Source organism: Dreissena polymorpha, chromosome 3 (assembly GCF_020536995.1).
Source record: "Dreissena polymorpha isolate Duluth1 chromosome 3, UMN_Dpol_1.0, whole genome shotgun sequence".
NCBI lineage: Eukaryota > Metazoa > Mollusca > Bivalvia > Myida > Dreissenidae > Dreissena > Dreissena polymorpha.
The window spans coordinates 107,267,716-107,281,629 of record NC_068357.1 but is presented as its reverse complement, the minus strand read 5'-3'; the positions used below and the strand labels follow the sequence as shown (position 1 = coordinate 107,281,629).

The window sequence follows — 13,914 nt, the reverse complement described above, 5'->3', positions numbered from 1 at the left end:
TAGTAGCACAGCCCCATTAATATTTTATTTAGTACTGCCCTTGTAATTTGTTCACGTCATTATGTCATTATGGATTTTTGTCACGTCATACGACCGACTTTCCCAGTTGTAATCTACATGCATAGGTCATTGGGTTTATAACGTTCCATTTTATTTATATTTTCTCTCTGATAGGCGTTTCTTGATTGATTTAATTATTTTTAATTTGTTTAGCAGTCACATAAACAACCAAGCTATGTAATATGGAATTTTTACACCCATTATTGCTGCATCTTCCTGTATTTGCGCGATGATTATCTGAGATATTAACTCTATGATTCTACATTCTCAAATCTTTTCTATAAAGAAGGAATGTAGTTGACAATTGTTAATAGTTTTATTTGATCGTTCGTCAAAAAGTTGTAATTCTGTTACTCTTGTATCTTCAATGCAATTGAGTAATTAAATAGTAATTAAATTGAATGCGTTTTAATTCTTTTTTATTATTGTTTAATTTGAGTTACAATGCTGTGACGTTAAATTGTATTTACACTTAAATGTATATGAATATTGCTGGGCCAAGTGTGAGGTTGAGCGCTCTATAACCAGGTTTAAACCCCCAATGCTTTGCATTGACCGTTCCAAGGCGGTGACCCTAGCTTTATTCATATTTTGTGTTTATGTTGGTTTGTATTGTGCTGTATTGTGCTGTTTTGTACTGTTTGGGCAATCGGTCACTTGCCTTAAATAAAGGACCAACTAATTGTTTTTAATAAATATTCAATACTGCTCCAGCAGCTGGAGTTTCACTTCTTTATATTGAACACTGAATTGCGAACAGCTGCAACTAACAACTTTGAAAAAGACTTCTTCAAGTTGAAGAACAACAGTGTGTTTGGAAAAACAATGGAGAACATCGAGAATCGTGTTGATATCCGATTGGTTAATAATATTACACAGGCGGAAAAGCTCCTTGCAAAGAATAATTTTGACCGCTGGACTATATTTGATGAAAATTTAATAGCTGTACATATGAGAAAAACCAAGTTATGTTATAACAAACCCATTTATCTTGGAATGTCTTTTCTAGACTTAAGCAAGACAATAATGTATGAGTTTCACTATAAATACATCAAGGCTAAATATGGACAAAGGGCAAAGCTTTTGTTTACGGACACAGACAGTCTTGTCTACGAAATTAAAACTAAAGATTTTTATGCAGACATTTCAAACGATGTTGAAAGACTGTTTGATACGAGTGAGTATCCAAAAGATCACCCCTCCGGAATTAAAACGGGTGTGAACAAAAAGGTTCTCGGAATGTTCAAAGATGAGGCAGCTGGAAAACAAATAGAGGAATTTGTAGGACTCAGAGCTAAACTGTATTCGTGTAAAATGTATGAAGGAAAGGAAAACAAAAAGTGTAAGGGGGTAAAAAAGAGCGTTGTCGAAAACACCATTACACACGACGATTATAAAAACACGTTGTTTTCTCGGCTAGAATTGCTAAGATCGATGAACGTTATCAGAGCATACGCGCATGAAATGTATACTTAAACGGTTAACAAAGTAGCTCTAAGCGCAAACGATGATACGCGTATTATACAAAAAGACGGCGTAAACACATTGGCTTGTGGACATTACAGTCTTAATAAAAAATAATGACAAACGTTAATAAATTAATCAAAAAGTTTAAAAGCTTGGGAGGACGTGTTGTACCCAACGTACCCATTTACAGTACGTTCTCTTCCACATCACAGCTTATAGATGCTGCTAAGCAAATAAAACAAGCAAATGTTAGAGTAAGGTATGTACGTGACAACTATCCACGTCATCCAAATATGCCGGGTACACACTGGACTGCGTGGATCAAAAACGGTCATGAAAAAATATACTTTGACGCTTTTTCTTTAGAGCCACCTCTTGAACTTGTAACCTATCTAAACGAGCGAATGAACGCAAAACAATAATATATAAAATGAGTTTTAATACCGTCAAATATATTAGTGTTGAAGGGGTTGTATTACCAAACGAACCTCTATCCAATTTTCAGTTGATAGATGCTGTTAAAAAATTGAAGATTACAAACTTTAGGGGTGTCTACCTACGTGATGAACTTCCTAAACAACCTAAAAGGGTAGAATGCGGAATTTTAAATTTTGGGGACTCACAAGGAAATGGCACACGTTGGACTGCGTGGATCAAAAACAATCAGCATAAATATTATTTTGATAGTTATGGTTTAACCCCTCCCCAAGAACTAGTTAGCTATTTAAACAAACCTGTGTATTATAATAGCGAAAGAGAACAAACGGATGGTGAGGTATTTTGTGGTCACCTATGTCTTTACATTCTTAAACAATGTGAAAGCGTAAACTTTCAACATGTAATAAACTCATTATATTAAAAAAGTGTGTATATAAAAAAGTCTGTAAACATATTTGGTAAAACAAACGCAGGGTCGTCGCAAAGAGTGATTTCAGGAGGGGTTACATTATCACATGCCATTAATACGTTCTTAAGACGAGATGGTAAAAATGCAGCTGCTGAAAATATTAATATGGATTCTCACAATCTAATCAATGTATCGGATCCTATTAATGCTCAGGATGCTGCAACGAAAAATTATGTTGATACTCATGCTGTTTCAAAGGCAGGAGATACTATGACTGGCATCTTAAACATGAATGGTAACCGTATAACAAATTTACCTGTTGACTATCCTCCAACCACGTACTTAGGATCTGAAGCATCTAGTTGGTCTCAAGTTACTCAGTTAGTAAATGCTGAAGTTGCTAAAATGCTATTAAAATAACAAAAGAACTCATTACAAATACACCTAAAAAATGTATTCAGGTTATGTTCCTCTCTTGGAATCAAATGATAGTATAACAGGGTTTCGTGTTTCTTCAAGTACTATACTGGGGGATACATTTCAACCATACCACGCTTTTAACAATCTTACTGATAATGGGTGGGCTATTCCGGGTTCGGGAAGTCTTGAAATTGAATGTCCTGAGTCCGTAAAAATTTGGAAAGTGGCGTTAATGGCTATAAAGGGTAAAACTATTACAAATTTGAGTATAAGTGGAAGCCATGATGGAAAAACATATATAGAGCCGATTACTTTTAATGATAAGCTGCTTGGCACTGCTACTTCTCCTTCGTTTTTCACGGTTAAACCTGCTAAAAAATTTCGGTTTTATAAACTTGATATTAAGTCAACCCAACCTGGAGAACTTGGAATTCAATATATGCAGTTGTATGTTTTATCAGACTAATTTAACTAAAGCAGTCTTAATATAAAAACATTAAATTTTATCCGTTTTTTCTAGAATGTAGTAAGCATGAAACAAATCAGGAAAATAAAAGGTATTTGGAACTTCTTAGGTTTGGAAAATGTGGTTTGATTATTGACAATGACGATGGAACGTCAACACTCGTTAAAGAAAAGGGAAAATTCAAAATCCCAATAACATACAGCGTCCAAATGCATGATGAACTTAATCAAATGCTCTGGACTAAAAACAATGACTTTGAAAAGATGGAAGCAACCATTAAAGAGTCGATGAAACAATGGGTGAACGTTAAAAAACGGGATCAACTTAAGTTGATCGACAAATACGTGTTAAAATTAGAGTGTGATATGGAGGAGAAAAAATATCGCAAAGGTGCTATTACCACTGCTTTCATACTTGGAATGATCAAACCAAACGACATTGTTTACCAAGACTTTAAAATTAAACATATAAACAAAATATTTTCAAAGGCCTTCACGAATAATGGTAGTGGTCAAAAGTCCTCGAGCGGCCGCGTTTGCGAATGGGATGCTACCCGAGCTTGGCCTTTCTGAAATATATAATATCTCGAAAAAGATATTATTTACCTAAACATTTATATATAGAATTTCCTGGGACACGGAAGGATATATAATATCTTGAAAAAGATATTATTTACCTATACATTTATATATAGAATTTCCTAGGACACGGAAGGGAAACGGAAGGGAAACGGTTCTGTCCCAGAAGCCTAGTTTTCCATCTACTTAGGAAAGCTGGCCTTAATGCATATGCGTAAAGTGTCGTCCCAGATCATCCTGTTAAGTTCAATCTCTTTAAGAAACTCTTACCGCCTAAAATAGGTTTCTCTAAGTGGAGACTTCATTTAAACAAAAAATATCACGAAAGCGGAAAATGTCGTCAGAAAGCACAGGCTAATCTGGGAGGACACTTTATGCAAATGTATTAAGCCCAGTTTTCCCAGAACTAGGCTCATGGTATAAACTTTTCATGTTTGGCTCCCAGCTTTGTAACGCCTGCGGCTGGTTCCAGTAAAATGTCCATGCTGGGATGAGGAGCAACTCCAATGGTCACAACAAAGTTGATCCCCGTCTGCCTATTACCCCTGCCGTGAAACGATACCCAAAACCGGACGACCTAATCATGTCAATGACTGGATTATAAATTATTTGTATAGAATACATTTCAGAGGCCGAAATTATCAAAGGCCTACGAGCCACGCACTGTTATATTTTTTAACCTTTCTGGCTCAGATTCTCTGTTTCTTATTTACGGGCTTATAATATTATCGCGGCCTCAGGTACATGTAATAGTATAAAAATGCAGATTCTGCTTGCCTGGTCAAACTTCTTATTTTGGTGATTGAAATATATAATCTAATACTACAGAATGTAAGGCACATTTTAAAGATAGATGACTTTAAATCAAAGAATGTTGTATTTTATATTCAGGTTAACAGTTGCATGCAATATCTTCAGGGACGACACTCTGCTTTTATTGATTTTTTCGTTTAAAGGAAATCTCTTCTAAACAAAAATTCAGTCACAGAAGAAGGTGTCGTCCCTGAATAGCATGTGTGGACTGGTATAAACTTTTCACTTTGGCAGAGATGCATAAAGCCCCGTGATTTAGAGCTATGCTCATTTAGTATTTCATTTCTTGCTGCAGACAATCGTTGCCTATGATGGAGAAGAGATCGAGTGACAATCCCAGAACGCAGCACAATAAGTGACATTCAGAGAATTTTGGGAAAGATTGTGCACAAAAGATAAACATTCCCAAATGGTTAAAAAAAAACGATTTAATCCCATTGTGTTCAGCAGATTCACTGAATCCATACTTACAGTTTAATACCATTAAGGCCTCCAAAAAGTAGTTTGTTTGCTTTTACTCTATTTTTGGTGTTGACCCTAAAACAGTTTTTGGTCTATGTTTGATCATATTTGCAAAAATAACTGTCTCATATAAGTAAGAATGAAAAATAAAGATTTGACAGATTTAAGTCATTGAGCTATCTTATTAAATGGTAATTTAACACTCCTATTAAATTTGAAAAAAACGTGTGCATAGTAAAAAAAGGTTTAGACTGAACATATGTACTCATTTATTTTAGCTGTAATTACTAATAGACAAACACGTTTTTTTGGCTTTATCTGTTACTCTGTATAGATCTTGTGCTGCTACAATTTCATCTTGTTGCATTATTAGATTTTGTTCCAATTGTATTTGTCCAAGTCCAACCATTTCAATATTTAATTAAATAGTAGTTCAAAAGTATGATATAATGCCATATTTGAGCCTTAACCTTTTGAAGAGAAGGTAGTGTTTTTTTAAGGGTTATATTTGGGGCTTTTATTCAGCGCAATTCTCAAATCCCACTGTCAAAAAGAAAACACTTTTCCCCTCAATAACGCATTAATATTCCAAATGGAAGTTTCCAAATTACCTATATATATATATATATATATATAGATATATAGATCTATAGATATATATATATATATATATATAGATATATATATATAGATAGATATATATATATATTTATTTATATATATATATATATATATATATATATATATATATATATACTATATATATATATATATATCTATATATATATATATATATTTATATTTATATAATAAGATGCAAAAATTGTAATTTAGTAATTCTCTATGCAAATTTATGGGTAGAACCTTTGTAAATATAATATCAAAAACACATATCCAGAATTTAAAAGTTTATATTTGCAAAAAATAAAATACACCACTTTTCCAATTTTATTCAAAACAAAGTGATTTTTCCCCAATCCAAAAGGACCCAACCCGATTCCCAAAATGGTGAAATATACACTGTAAGGTTGTATGAAATTTATGTGCACGACTGAATGTAATAAACCACCCAAGTTACTGTAAAAGGGAATGCTTAAAAAGTGATGCAAGATGACGAATTCATCTATTTTTAGTAAAACGTGGGTGTGTCATGTTGGGTTAAAGGTTGCTGCAATCGAGCAGATAATTCAGTACGACGAGGTTTCTATTTAATTTCAACTGTCAGAGAAAATGAAGGCGACTTCACGAAAACTTTGAGCGAAGATCGGCGCCGACTGTGGCTGGCAAATATCAACCGGAAAGATGCGCCGACAAAATACTCGAAAATCTGCTCCGATCATTTCATAAACGGTAATTGAAATGGATATATTGATGTTCTATTTTAAAAGTTAAAGCCTGAGCTTTCTATTTATAGATATGTTAGGCTGTTATTGTTATTGTTAGGCTGGCTCAGGCCTCATGCAGGATGCAGCGGTAAAGTGCATTCAATGCATGATATTTCTTTGCATAGATCTGACTCTGAACAAGTGTACATTGTTCTATGACAATTAACTCAGAATATTAACATCTCGTATGCTTATTTGATATATAGTTTAATTTTAATGATATTCTGTTTTTCAGGCAAACTATCTAGTATGTATGAAAGATCCAATCCTGATTGGGCCCCAACCCTTCTTCTTGGAGAAGACCTGACACCAAGTAAATCTTTGAAGAAAGAGAAGAAGATAGAAACTAACAAAAAAGGTACACTGGTTTGATCTAAAAATGAATGAAAAATGACTACCCAATGTGCTATCTGGATTTGATGGGTTCGAACTGGAATTGTACAAGAGTCAGTGAGTCTCAGTGTTGGTATGTTGGTCTGTCTCTATATTAAGTACATGTTATTATTAGTATGCTGTTTAATTTCAGATATCAGAGGAAGTTGGATAGGGATGAGGTTCGAGAGGTTGTCGCTCTTGTTGAACGTCCTCTCCTGAAATACAACAGTGCCCATCAATAAAAAAAATGTAAAAAGATATTCAATTGTACAATGAAACACATATGTGTCATGTCACGGCCCACATGAGAAAAAGGACTTAAATATAATTGTGACCAGTCTGGATCCAGATAACACATGCTTTCAAAAATGATTTAAACTTTTTGTTTAACATCTTGAGAATTACTAACTTGAATAGCGAACAGTCACGATCCTGATCAGACTGCGCTTTTTGGTGCAGGCTGACCTGGGTCTGAACTGATCGCGATTGCCTACGGTGCCTTTACCAGTGAGTCGGCTCATAATTATATAGTACCTGGTATATACATATACACAGTTATGCGTTAGTTTTGGTAAGGCCAAAGCAGGGGTGTGTCGCTGCAGCCCCCGGAAACACATCACTTTTTAAGAAAGAAAGTTACGTCCCTTATCAGCCCATTATCATATGGGCAGCTAAAGTGCAAGTGTACCTTACGGTCTTTTAGTTAAGATAAGCCTTGATAAAGGTGTATCACGCCACTCATAATTAGTATATTTACATACCATTAATATCACTGTCAAGACGCCTTTTCTTGATTGACACAGAAGTTAAATCGATATCCCGAACTTCAGCATAGGGCACCTTGTCGACTGCTGAAGGCATGGACCAGTAAGCCTTTTCCTGTTTCACAGTTCTGCGGGACATGAGGCGATGTATAAACTCTATGTGGAAAAGCAAGGCTCCGACATGGCTACAAGTCTCCCCGAGACCAGCTTTGCAGTCGCAATGTGCTGCCTCTACCATACCGTCTTTATTGGCGATGACCCAGGGATGAAGTGGTGTTGCGTTCATCTGCTGGGGGTGTCGAACCTAAGTGAGATTGAAATAAATGTATATAATGATAATTCATAACCTATAATAATATACAGAAACAAAACACCAGGAGGTAAACAGAAACTGATCCCTATATATATTTCATTGGTTTCTGTATACCTTCACAATATGTACTCTGTAAGAAGTTGAATTAAAAGATACAGACGCATTTATTAATGTAACAAACAAATAACAAGTAAGAATACAGATTAGGTTTGATAAGCTGTACCGTTACAGTTATAAATGTATTGCGACATACATGGTATTCGCATGTGAGCCACTAGTGAAATATTGGTATGCCTTGGCCAGGGACCGATCCCACAACCTCGATCCTGCATATGAAGCGGACACTACCACCGGGCCATCAAGGCACTGGTATGATTTCCTGGACCCCCTTTAGCCAGAATATTATCCCATTTAATTTCTTTTATGTAATGACTACATATGTGATTGTCCAGGTTAAAACTATTTACTTAAATTTTGACAAATTCATATTTATATTTGATGCTAGATCTAGATATATTATAGATATATGCATAGACTTTATATGCATATATCTATATCTTTGCAGTCACCAAAACATTGTCATTTACAGTCATGCTCTGTACGTCACGAACCCAACCACAGCTCAACTGGTTGATTGCTTCCATAGATTTGTACGCTTTTAGCTGATCAAATGTATATGCACTTTAAATAATTCACAATGTCAATGTATGTGACTGATGGCAGACATTTATTGTCACTGACGAGATCGCACTTACTCAAAGCGTACGGATCTCTTCCGCCTATCAAGGATATTTTTTCCTCGTATCTTGTCCTTTCCTTTCCTTCTAGGCGATCCTTGTACGAGTTTAATGATTGCTTATCTGCCATTTTAGCATTCAATAAGTTCCACTTAGTCAGTATTTTTCTAGAAAGACGACAATTCACGAAAATTAATCAGATGTAGATGTAGATAGCGCTATCGATTGTGTGTTTTGCCAAACAAAATGGCGTAAACCTCCTGTAAGCGCGCACCTGCTATTATCTCGGGAACTATGTATTTAAATAAATGTGAACAAGTGACGATGGGAGAAGCTATTTTGTACCAAAATAAGTGTGAGTTATGATTGTATACATTTTTCAGTTGCAATAGTAAGTTAAGTTTCCTTCTTGACCAGTATTGATTAGTCCATTTTTTTAACAGTTTTATATGCATTTTTACTGATGTGAGAATTATGTGCATCCTAACTGGGCACTATATGATGCAGAACTCTCCTATCTAAGGACGAATACAGAATTAAACATAAGCTATGAAATGCATTTAGTGGCAATTCTGTTGTACAGTAATAAGATGGCTGACAAGTTCAGATTGGTTTTCGATAATCTATTTTTATACATGATTATTATATTGTTCTTTTATAATAAATATTAAGATTGCCAAAAATCAGGCATTCCAATCATTTGATCCATAACAAATAGTAACAAGCTGATCCTGAAATATTTTGCTTGGGTTTAATTATAGGAATTCTTTTTAAATTGTTTGAATTATTCATCATGAGAGGCCAGAAAAAATAGTTTGTAAAACATCTTTCAACCAAACTGATTGTCATGAAGACCAAATATAAACACAACTTTTATGTTCCTAATACTTAACTCTGTACATGAAGCCGAAAAACAATTTAAGCATGGATGAACAATATTTTATTTTTTTGTAAAATGCAGTACTCTACTGTAGTTTCTGTGCGATATTCCTTGATTGAGAACACATTGTGCGGCCTTGTTTTTATGCTGTTTTTTAATAAATAATTTATATACAAATCACTGAATTGTGTTTGCTTTTATGTTTTATATGTACACTTGTAAACAAGAGTGTGATTGTCACATAGATTTCACCTATAGTAAATGTCAATTTATTTTTTATTTGATATTGAATTGTTACATTGGCGAAATGACCATTTCACTAAGCTATTTGGCTATCCTTTAAACATACACCATTTGAAATTTATTGTATATACTTTTTTCAAATATGTTAAAACTAATTCATAGTGCCTACAAATTCCATAAATTTTCCAAGTAATCCTTCACTTCTGCCATGTTATTATAAACAAGAAATATCTTTAAAAAAGATATACGGCGGTGATTGTGATAGGTGTTTATAAACGATCAAAAGTTATATCTATGAGATCAAAAATAGCGAATGCCTTTTTTCTGCGCAGTTCTTAGCTGCATCACACGCAAACCAATTACAGGGTGTTGCGCCACAATTCGTGGCTTATTTCTATATATTTGATATTATTACTCAGATATATATATTTACAGAATAGAAAAAAACACAAGATGCAAGCACATTAATTAATGAAAGCATATATGTCAGCCGACAACACTCGAATCTTATTTGATTCCATTATTTAAGGGGTTTGGGTAAATTGACAAAATTGAAAAAAGTTGTTTCAGATTCGCACATTTTCGTTTTAGCTATGATATTTGTGAGGAAACGGTTAAACTGAGCATTTACCATGCTCTAATATAGCCATTATATGCCTCTTTTGAATTTAAAAAAACGAAAATTATAAAGCGCTGCAATGCGAAACGAATTAATAATTTGGAGAGTTCTGTTGTTGTCGTTATATTTTGTGAAACTACGATGGTTGCTTATATAAAGAATATTATACATTTGGCATTGTATTCGGAAGAATGGCCGAGTGGTCTAAGTGGTAAACTTTTTACTCCAGGACTCCAGGGGCAGTGGTTCGAGCCATGCTGAGGGTTACCTTTTTTCTTTTTATAATTTTATTCTTGATTTTTTTTACTGGAGCTTTTTGTATCCAATGTTTACATTTATCAATATAAAGCATTAAATGACAAACTTTAAAACATTCCAAAATCTGTGAAAAGGCCCCTTTAATAGTATCGTGAATCATCGTGCTCATGCTACATAAATTGGTCTAAATAGATAAATATTTCTAATTATCCGTCTCATATGCAATTGGTGAAAACACATACAAAATCTATGATTGTCATACCATAATAATATCGCCGATTATCTTTATTTAGTATCTTTCTGATCAAAATAAACTTCAACTGTACATAGTTTACGCGATAGCGTTTATATAACGATTTCTGTAACTGACCGCAAACTGACCTTGATACCTTGCGGATAGGAATCCAATGCATTTAAGTGAGTTAACACCTCCACTGCTGGAACCACGGCTTGTTTAAAGCTTTAAACATTTATGTGTTTAACGGTCAATATCGAAAACAATTGTTAATATTGTCGTCAAAGCGTATATCAGATTAGGGCCTACTGAACAACAATACTTATATGATCTAAAATTTATGAGTGCACAGAATGCAATATCGTAGTAATTTACCAAATATGAGAACACAGCCTTTAAGTACAAACGCTCTGGCACTGACATTCTTCTAAATATAAAGGGGCACACACTCTGTATTAATGTCGAGAATTGAGTGAGAAACTGCTCTAACTCTCAAACCTTATCATTAAAGATACAATTGTTTCATGCTGAATACGCAGTAAATTAACATCGATGCTAAACGAACTGTAGTATCCCTTTTCATACCCTATACTTCCCAAAAATAGAAAGTCGATGGAGTAACATATTAATGTTAATGTGAAATCTGTTTGTAGATTGCACGTTTTCTACTGCGAAAAGTTTCAGGCCTACCGGCGGGAAATTTTATATAAATTGATTAGTCGCTTACAAAGGTCAGGCTAAGGTAAAAAGCTGGCGTATAAAAAACACTCATGCTCTATGCTCTAAAAAGAAGTGTTAACCTTGAGTCAATGGACTAGTTTTTTGTCTTTTTGTACATGACAATTTATTTATTATTTTTACAATCAATAAAGAGCTTTTGACCTATTTATTGATCTACTATTCCTCGTGTATGATATGTCATCGCACTATTCTTGTTGATTCTGACAAGTTATTACAAACTTAATCCATGAAGGACATCGTCTAAGGTTTTGACTTAGGGCCTTAGTATTTGCTTGCTGCACTCCATCTTATTTTGCTTATCAAATCATGGGCCATATTATTTAAAAGTACATATTTTCAGTAAAAGTGCAGCTAATGATGAGTATCATATATTTGAACTTGAATTGCTAAAGGATTTATGTTTGTCCATCCGTTGAGAGTATCAGCTCCATAGTTCATATACACTTTTACATATAACATTTTCATGAAACTAAAATGTGAAGTAAGGTGTTGAGGTGACCTAGATGATGTGCTGAAGGCATGCCAACTTATGGCTAAAGAGTTTAGCCTCCATCATATCGAGGGGAGCGGGGGGGGGGGGGGGGGGGGGGGCAATTGTTTATTCTGAGTGTGACTATTTCGTGTTGAGATCATTTGTAACTGACTGCCCTTGTTTTTTTTTGTTTTAGGGGGATGGCAGGATAAAAAAGTTTATGAGGGAAACCCTTACACAAATATGTTGCTTACTTACGTGACCTTTGAGATATTCGATGTTTAAATATTATTTTATCGTATAATGAATGTGTGGTTGTCTACAGTAAAATGACAAAAATCTAGAATTTTGTGCTGAAAATGTTGTATTTGCAATATTAGGGTGCAGGATCACTTGACTTGGTGGGGTTCCCAATTTTGACTTTAATTTTGACTTTTGATGTATATACGACGGAAAGTGGTGCATTATTGTCCCCTACCGGTCAAACCGGAGGGACTTATGGTTTGCGCTCTGTCTGTCTGTCACACTTTTCTGGATCCTGCGATAACTTCAAAAGTTCTTCATATTTTTTCATGAAACTTGAAACATGGATTGATGGCAATATGGGGATTTTGCGCGTCATTTCATTTTGTTCATACGTCAATAATTATTGTTGATATGGTAAGAAATAAACTACAAATACTAACAAATAGACTAGAAATATTGCTGGAAATAGTGGATCCTGCGATTACTTTAAACGTTCTTCATATTTTTTCATGAAACATGAAACGTGGATAGATGGCAATATGGAGATTATGCACGTCATTTCATTTTGTTCCTACGGCAAGAATTATAATTGCTATGGCAACAAATAGTCTAGACATATTGCTGAAAATCGTGGAGTTTCACCGGTAGGGGATTTATATTGCTTGGCAATAGTCTTGATTCAAATAACTTTTTAAAACAGTTTCTCTTAAGAATGTCAACTTGTGCATAAAAGACAGATTTTCTGCTGCTTATTGCAATGTGAAATACATCAGAATTACTTTATTTAATAAGCCTGTATTCTTGTGCAATAATTCCATTGGTACTGCATTCATTGTACACGGTAATGCTTCACGCAACGTGAAATGTTGTCTAGGATTTCAGAAGCATTCAATGATTAATTTTTATACCTCAATATATCGGCACAAAATGCAAGAAAAACTGTCTTTTATGCAATCAAGTTTTTGCAAATGTATTTTCATTACTTAAGATATTTGCAAAAATAAAGTTCTTAATGGCGTGATTACATTCTGTCCAGCCCGTGTGTAAACCCCTGCAAACCCCGTTGATTCTGCACCCTGAATAATGTTTTGTCAAAAAATATTTGTTTATTAACCTTTTTACGATCAGACTTCAATTTCGTTTCAAAGTGTAAACATTCAGTTTGACTTTCATTTTTATTGCACATTTCTAATATTCGAGTATTCCTAAGTAAATAAGTCCTCGGAAGTAGTTTTACTATATGAAAGATGGATAAGAACCGACCAACACAGAACAGTATCAGGGTGCAGGATCACGTGACATTTGGGGGTTCACAATTGAACATTAATTGATGTAAACACACCGGTATGTGGTTATTTTATTCAAATAACTTTTTAAAACAATTTTTCAAATTGTCTAGTGCATAAAAGACAGTTTTTTCGTGCTGCTTTTGGCAATGTGAAATACATAATAAGCCTGTGTTCTTGGCAAAAAATTCTAATTGTAACGCATTTATGTTCACGGTTATGTTGCACGCATACGTACTTCAGACGT

The 13,914-nt window shown here is 34.3% G+C and overlaps 2 protein-coding genes across 2 annotated transcripts in view; both read left to right on the top strand.

Moving 5' to 3' along the window:
* Nucleotides 1-13,914, top strand: part of LOC127870885 (uncharacterized) — a 385,033-nt gene that overhangs the window by 333,469 nt on the left and 37,650 nt on the right. The gene's annotated exons all lie outside the window — the stretch shown is intronic.
* On the top strand, nucleotides 3,524-8,475 carry LOC127872475 (uncharacterized). The gene is made up of 4 exons (XM_052415808.1): nucleotides 3,524-3,650; nucleotides 6,278-6,463; nucleotides 6,734-6,856; nucleotides 7,025-8,475. The coding sequence occupies exons 1-4, from the start codon at nucleotides 3,524-3,526 to the stop codon at nucleotides 7,090-7,092; spliced, it is 504 nt and encodes a 167-aa protein (XP_052271768.1). The 3' UTR covers nucleotides 7,093-8,475.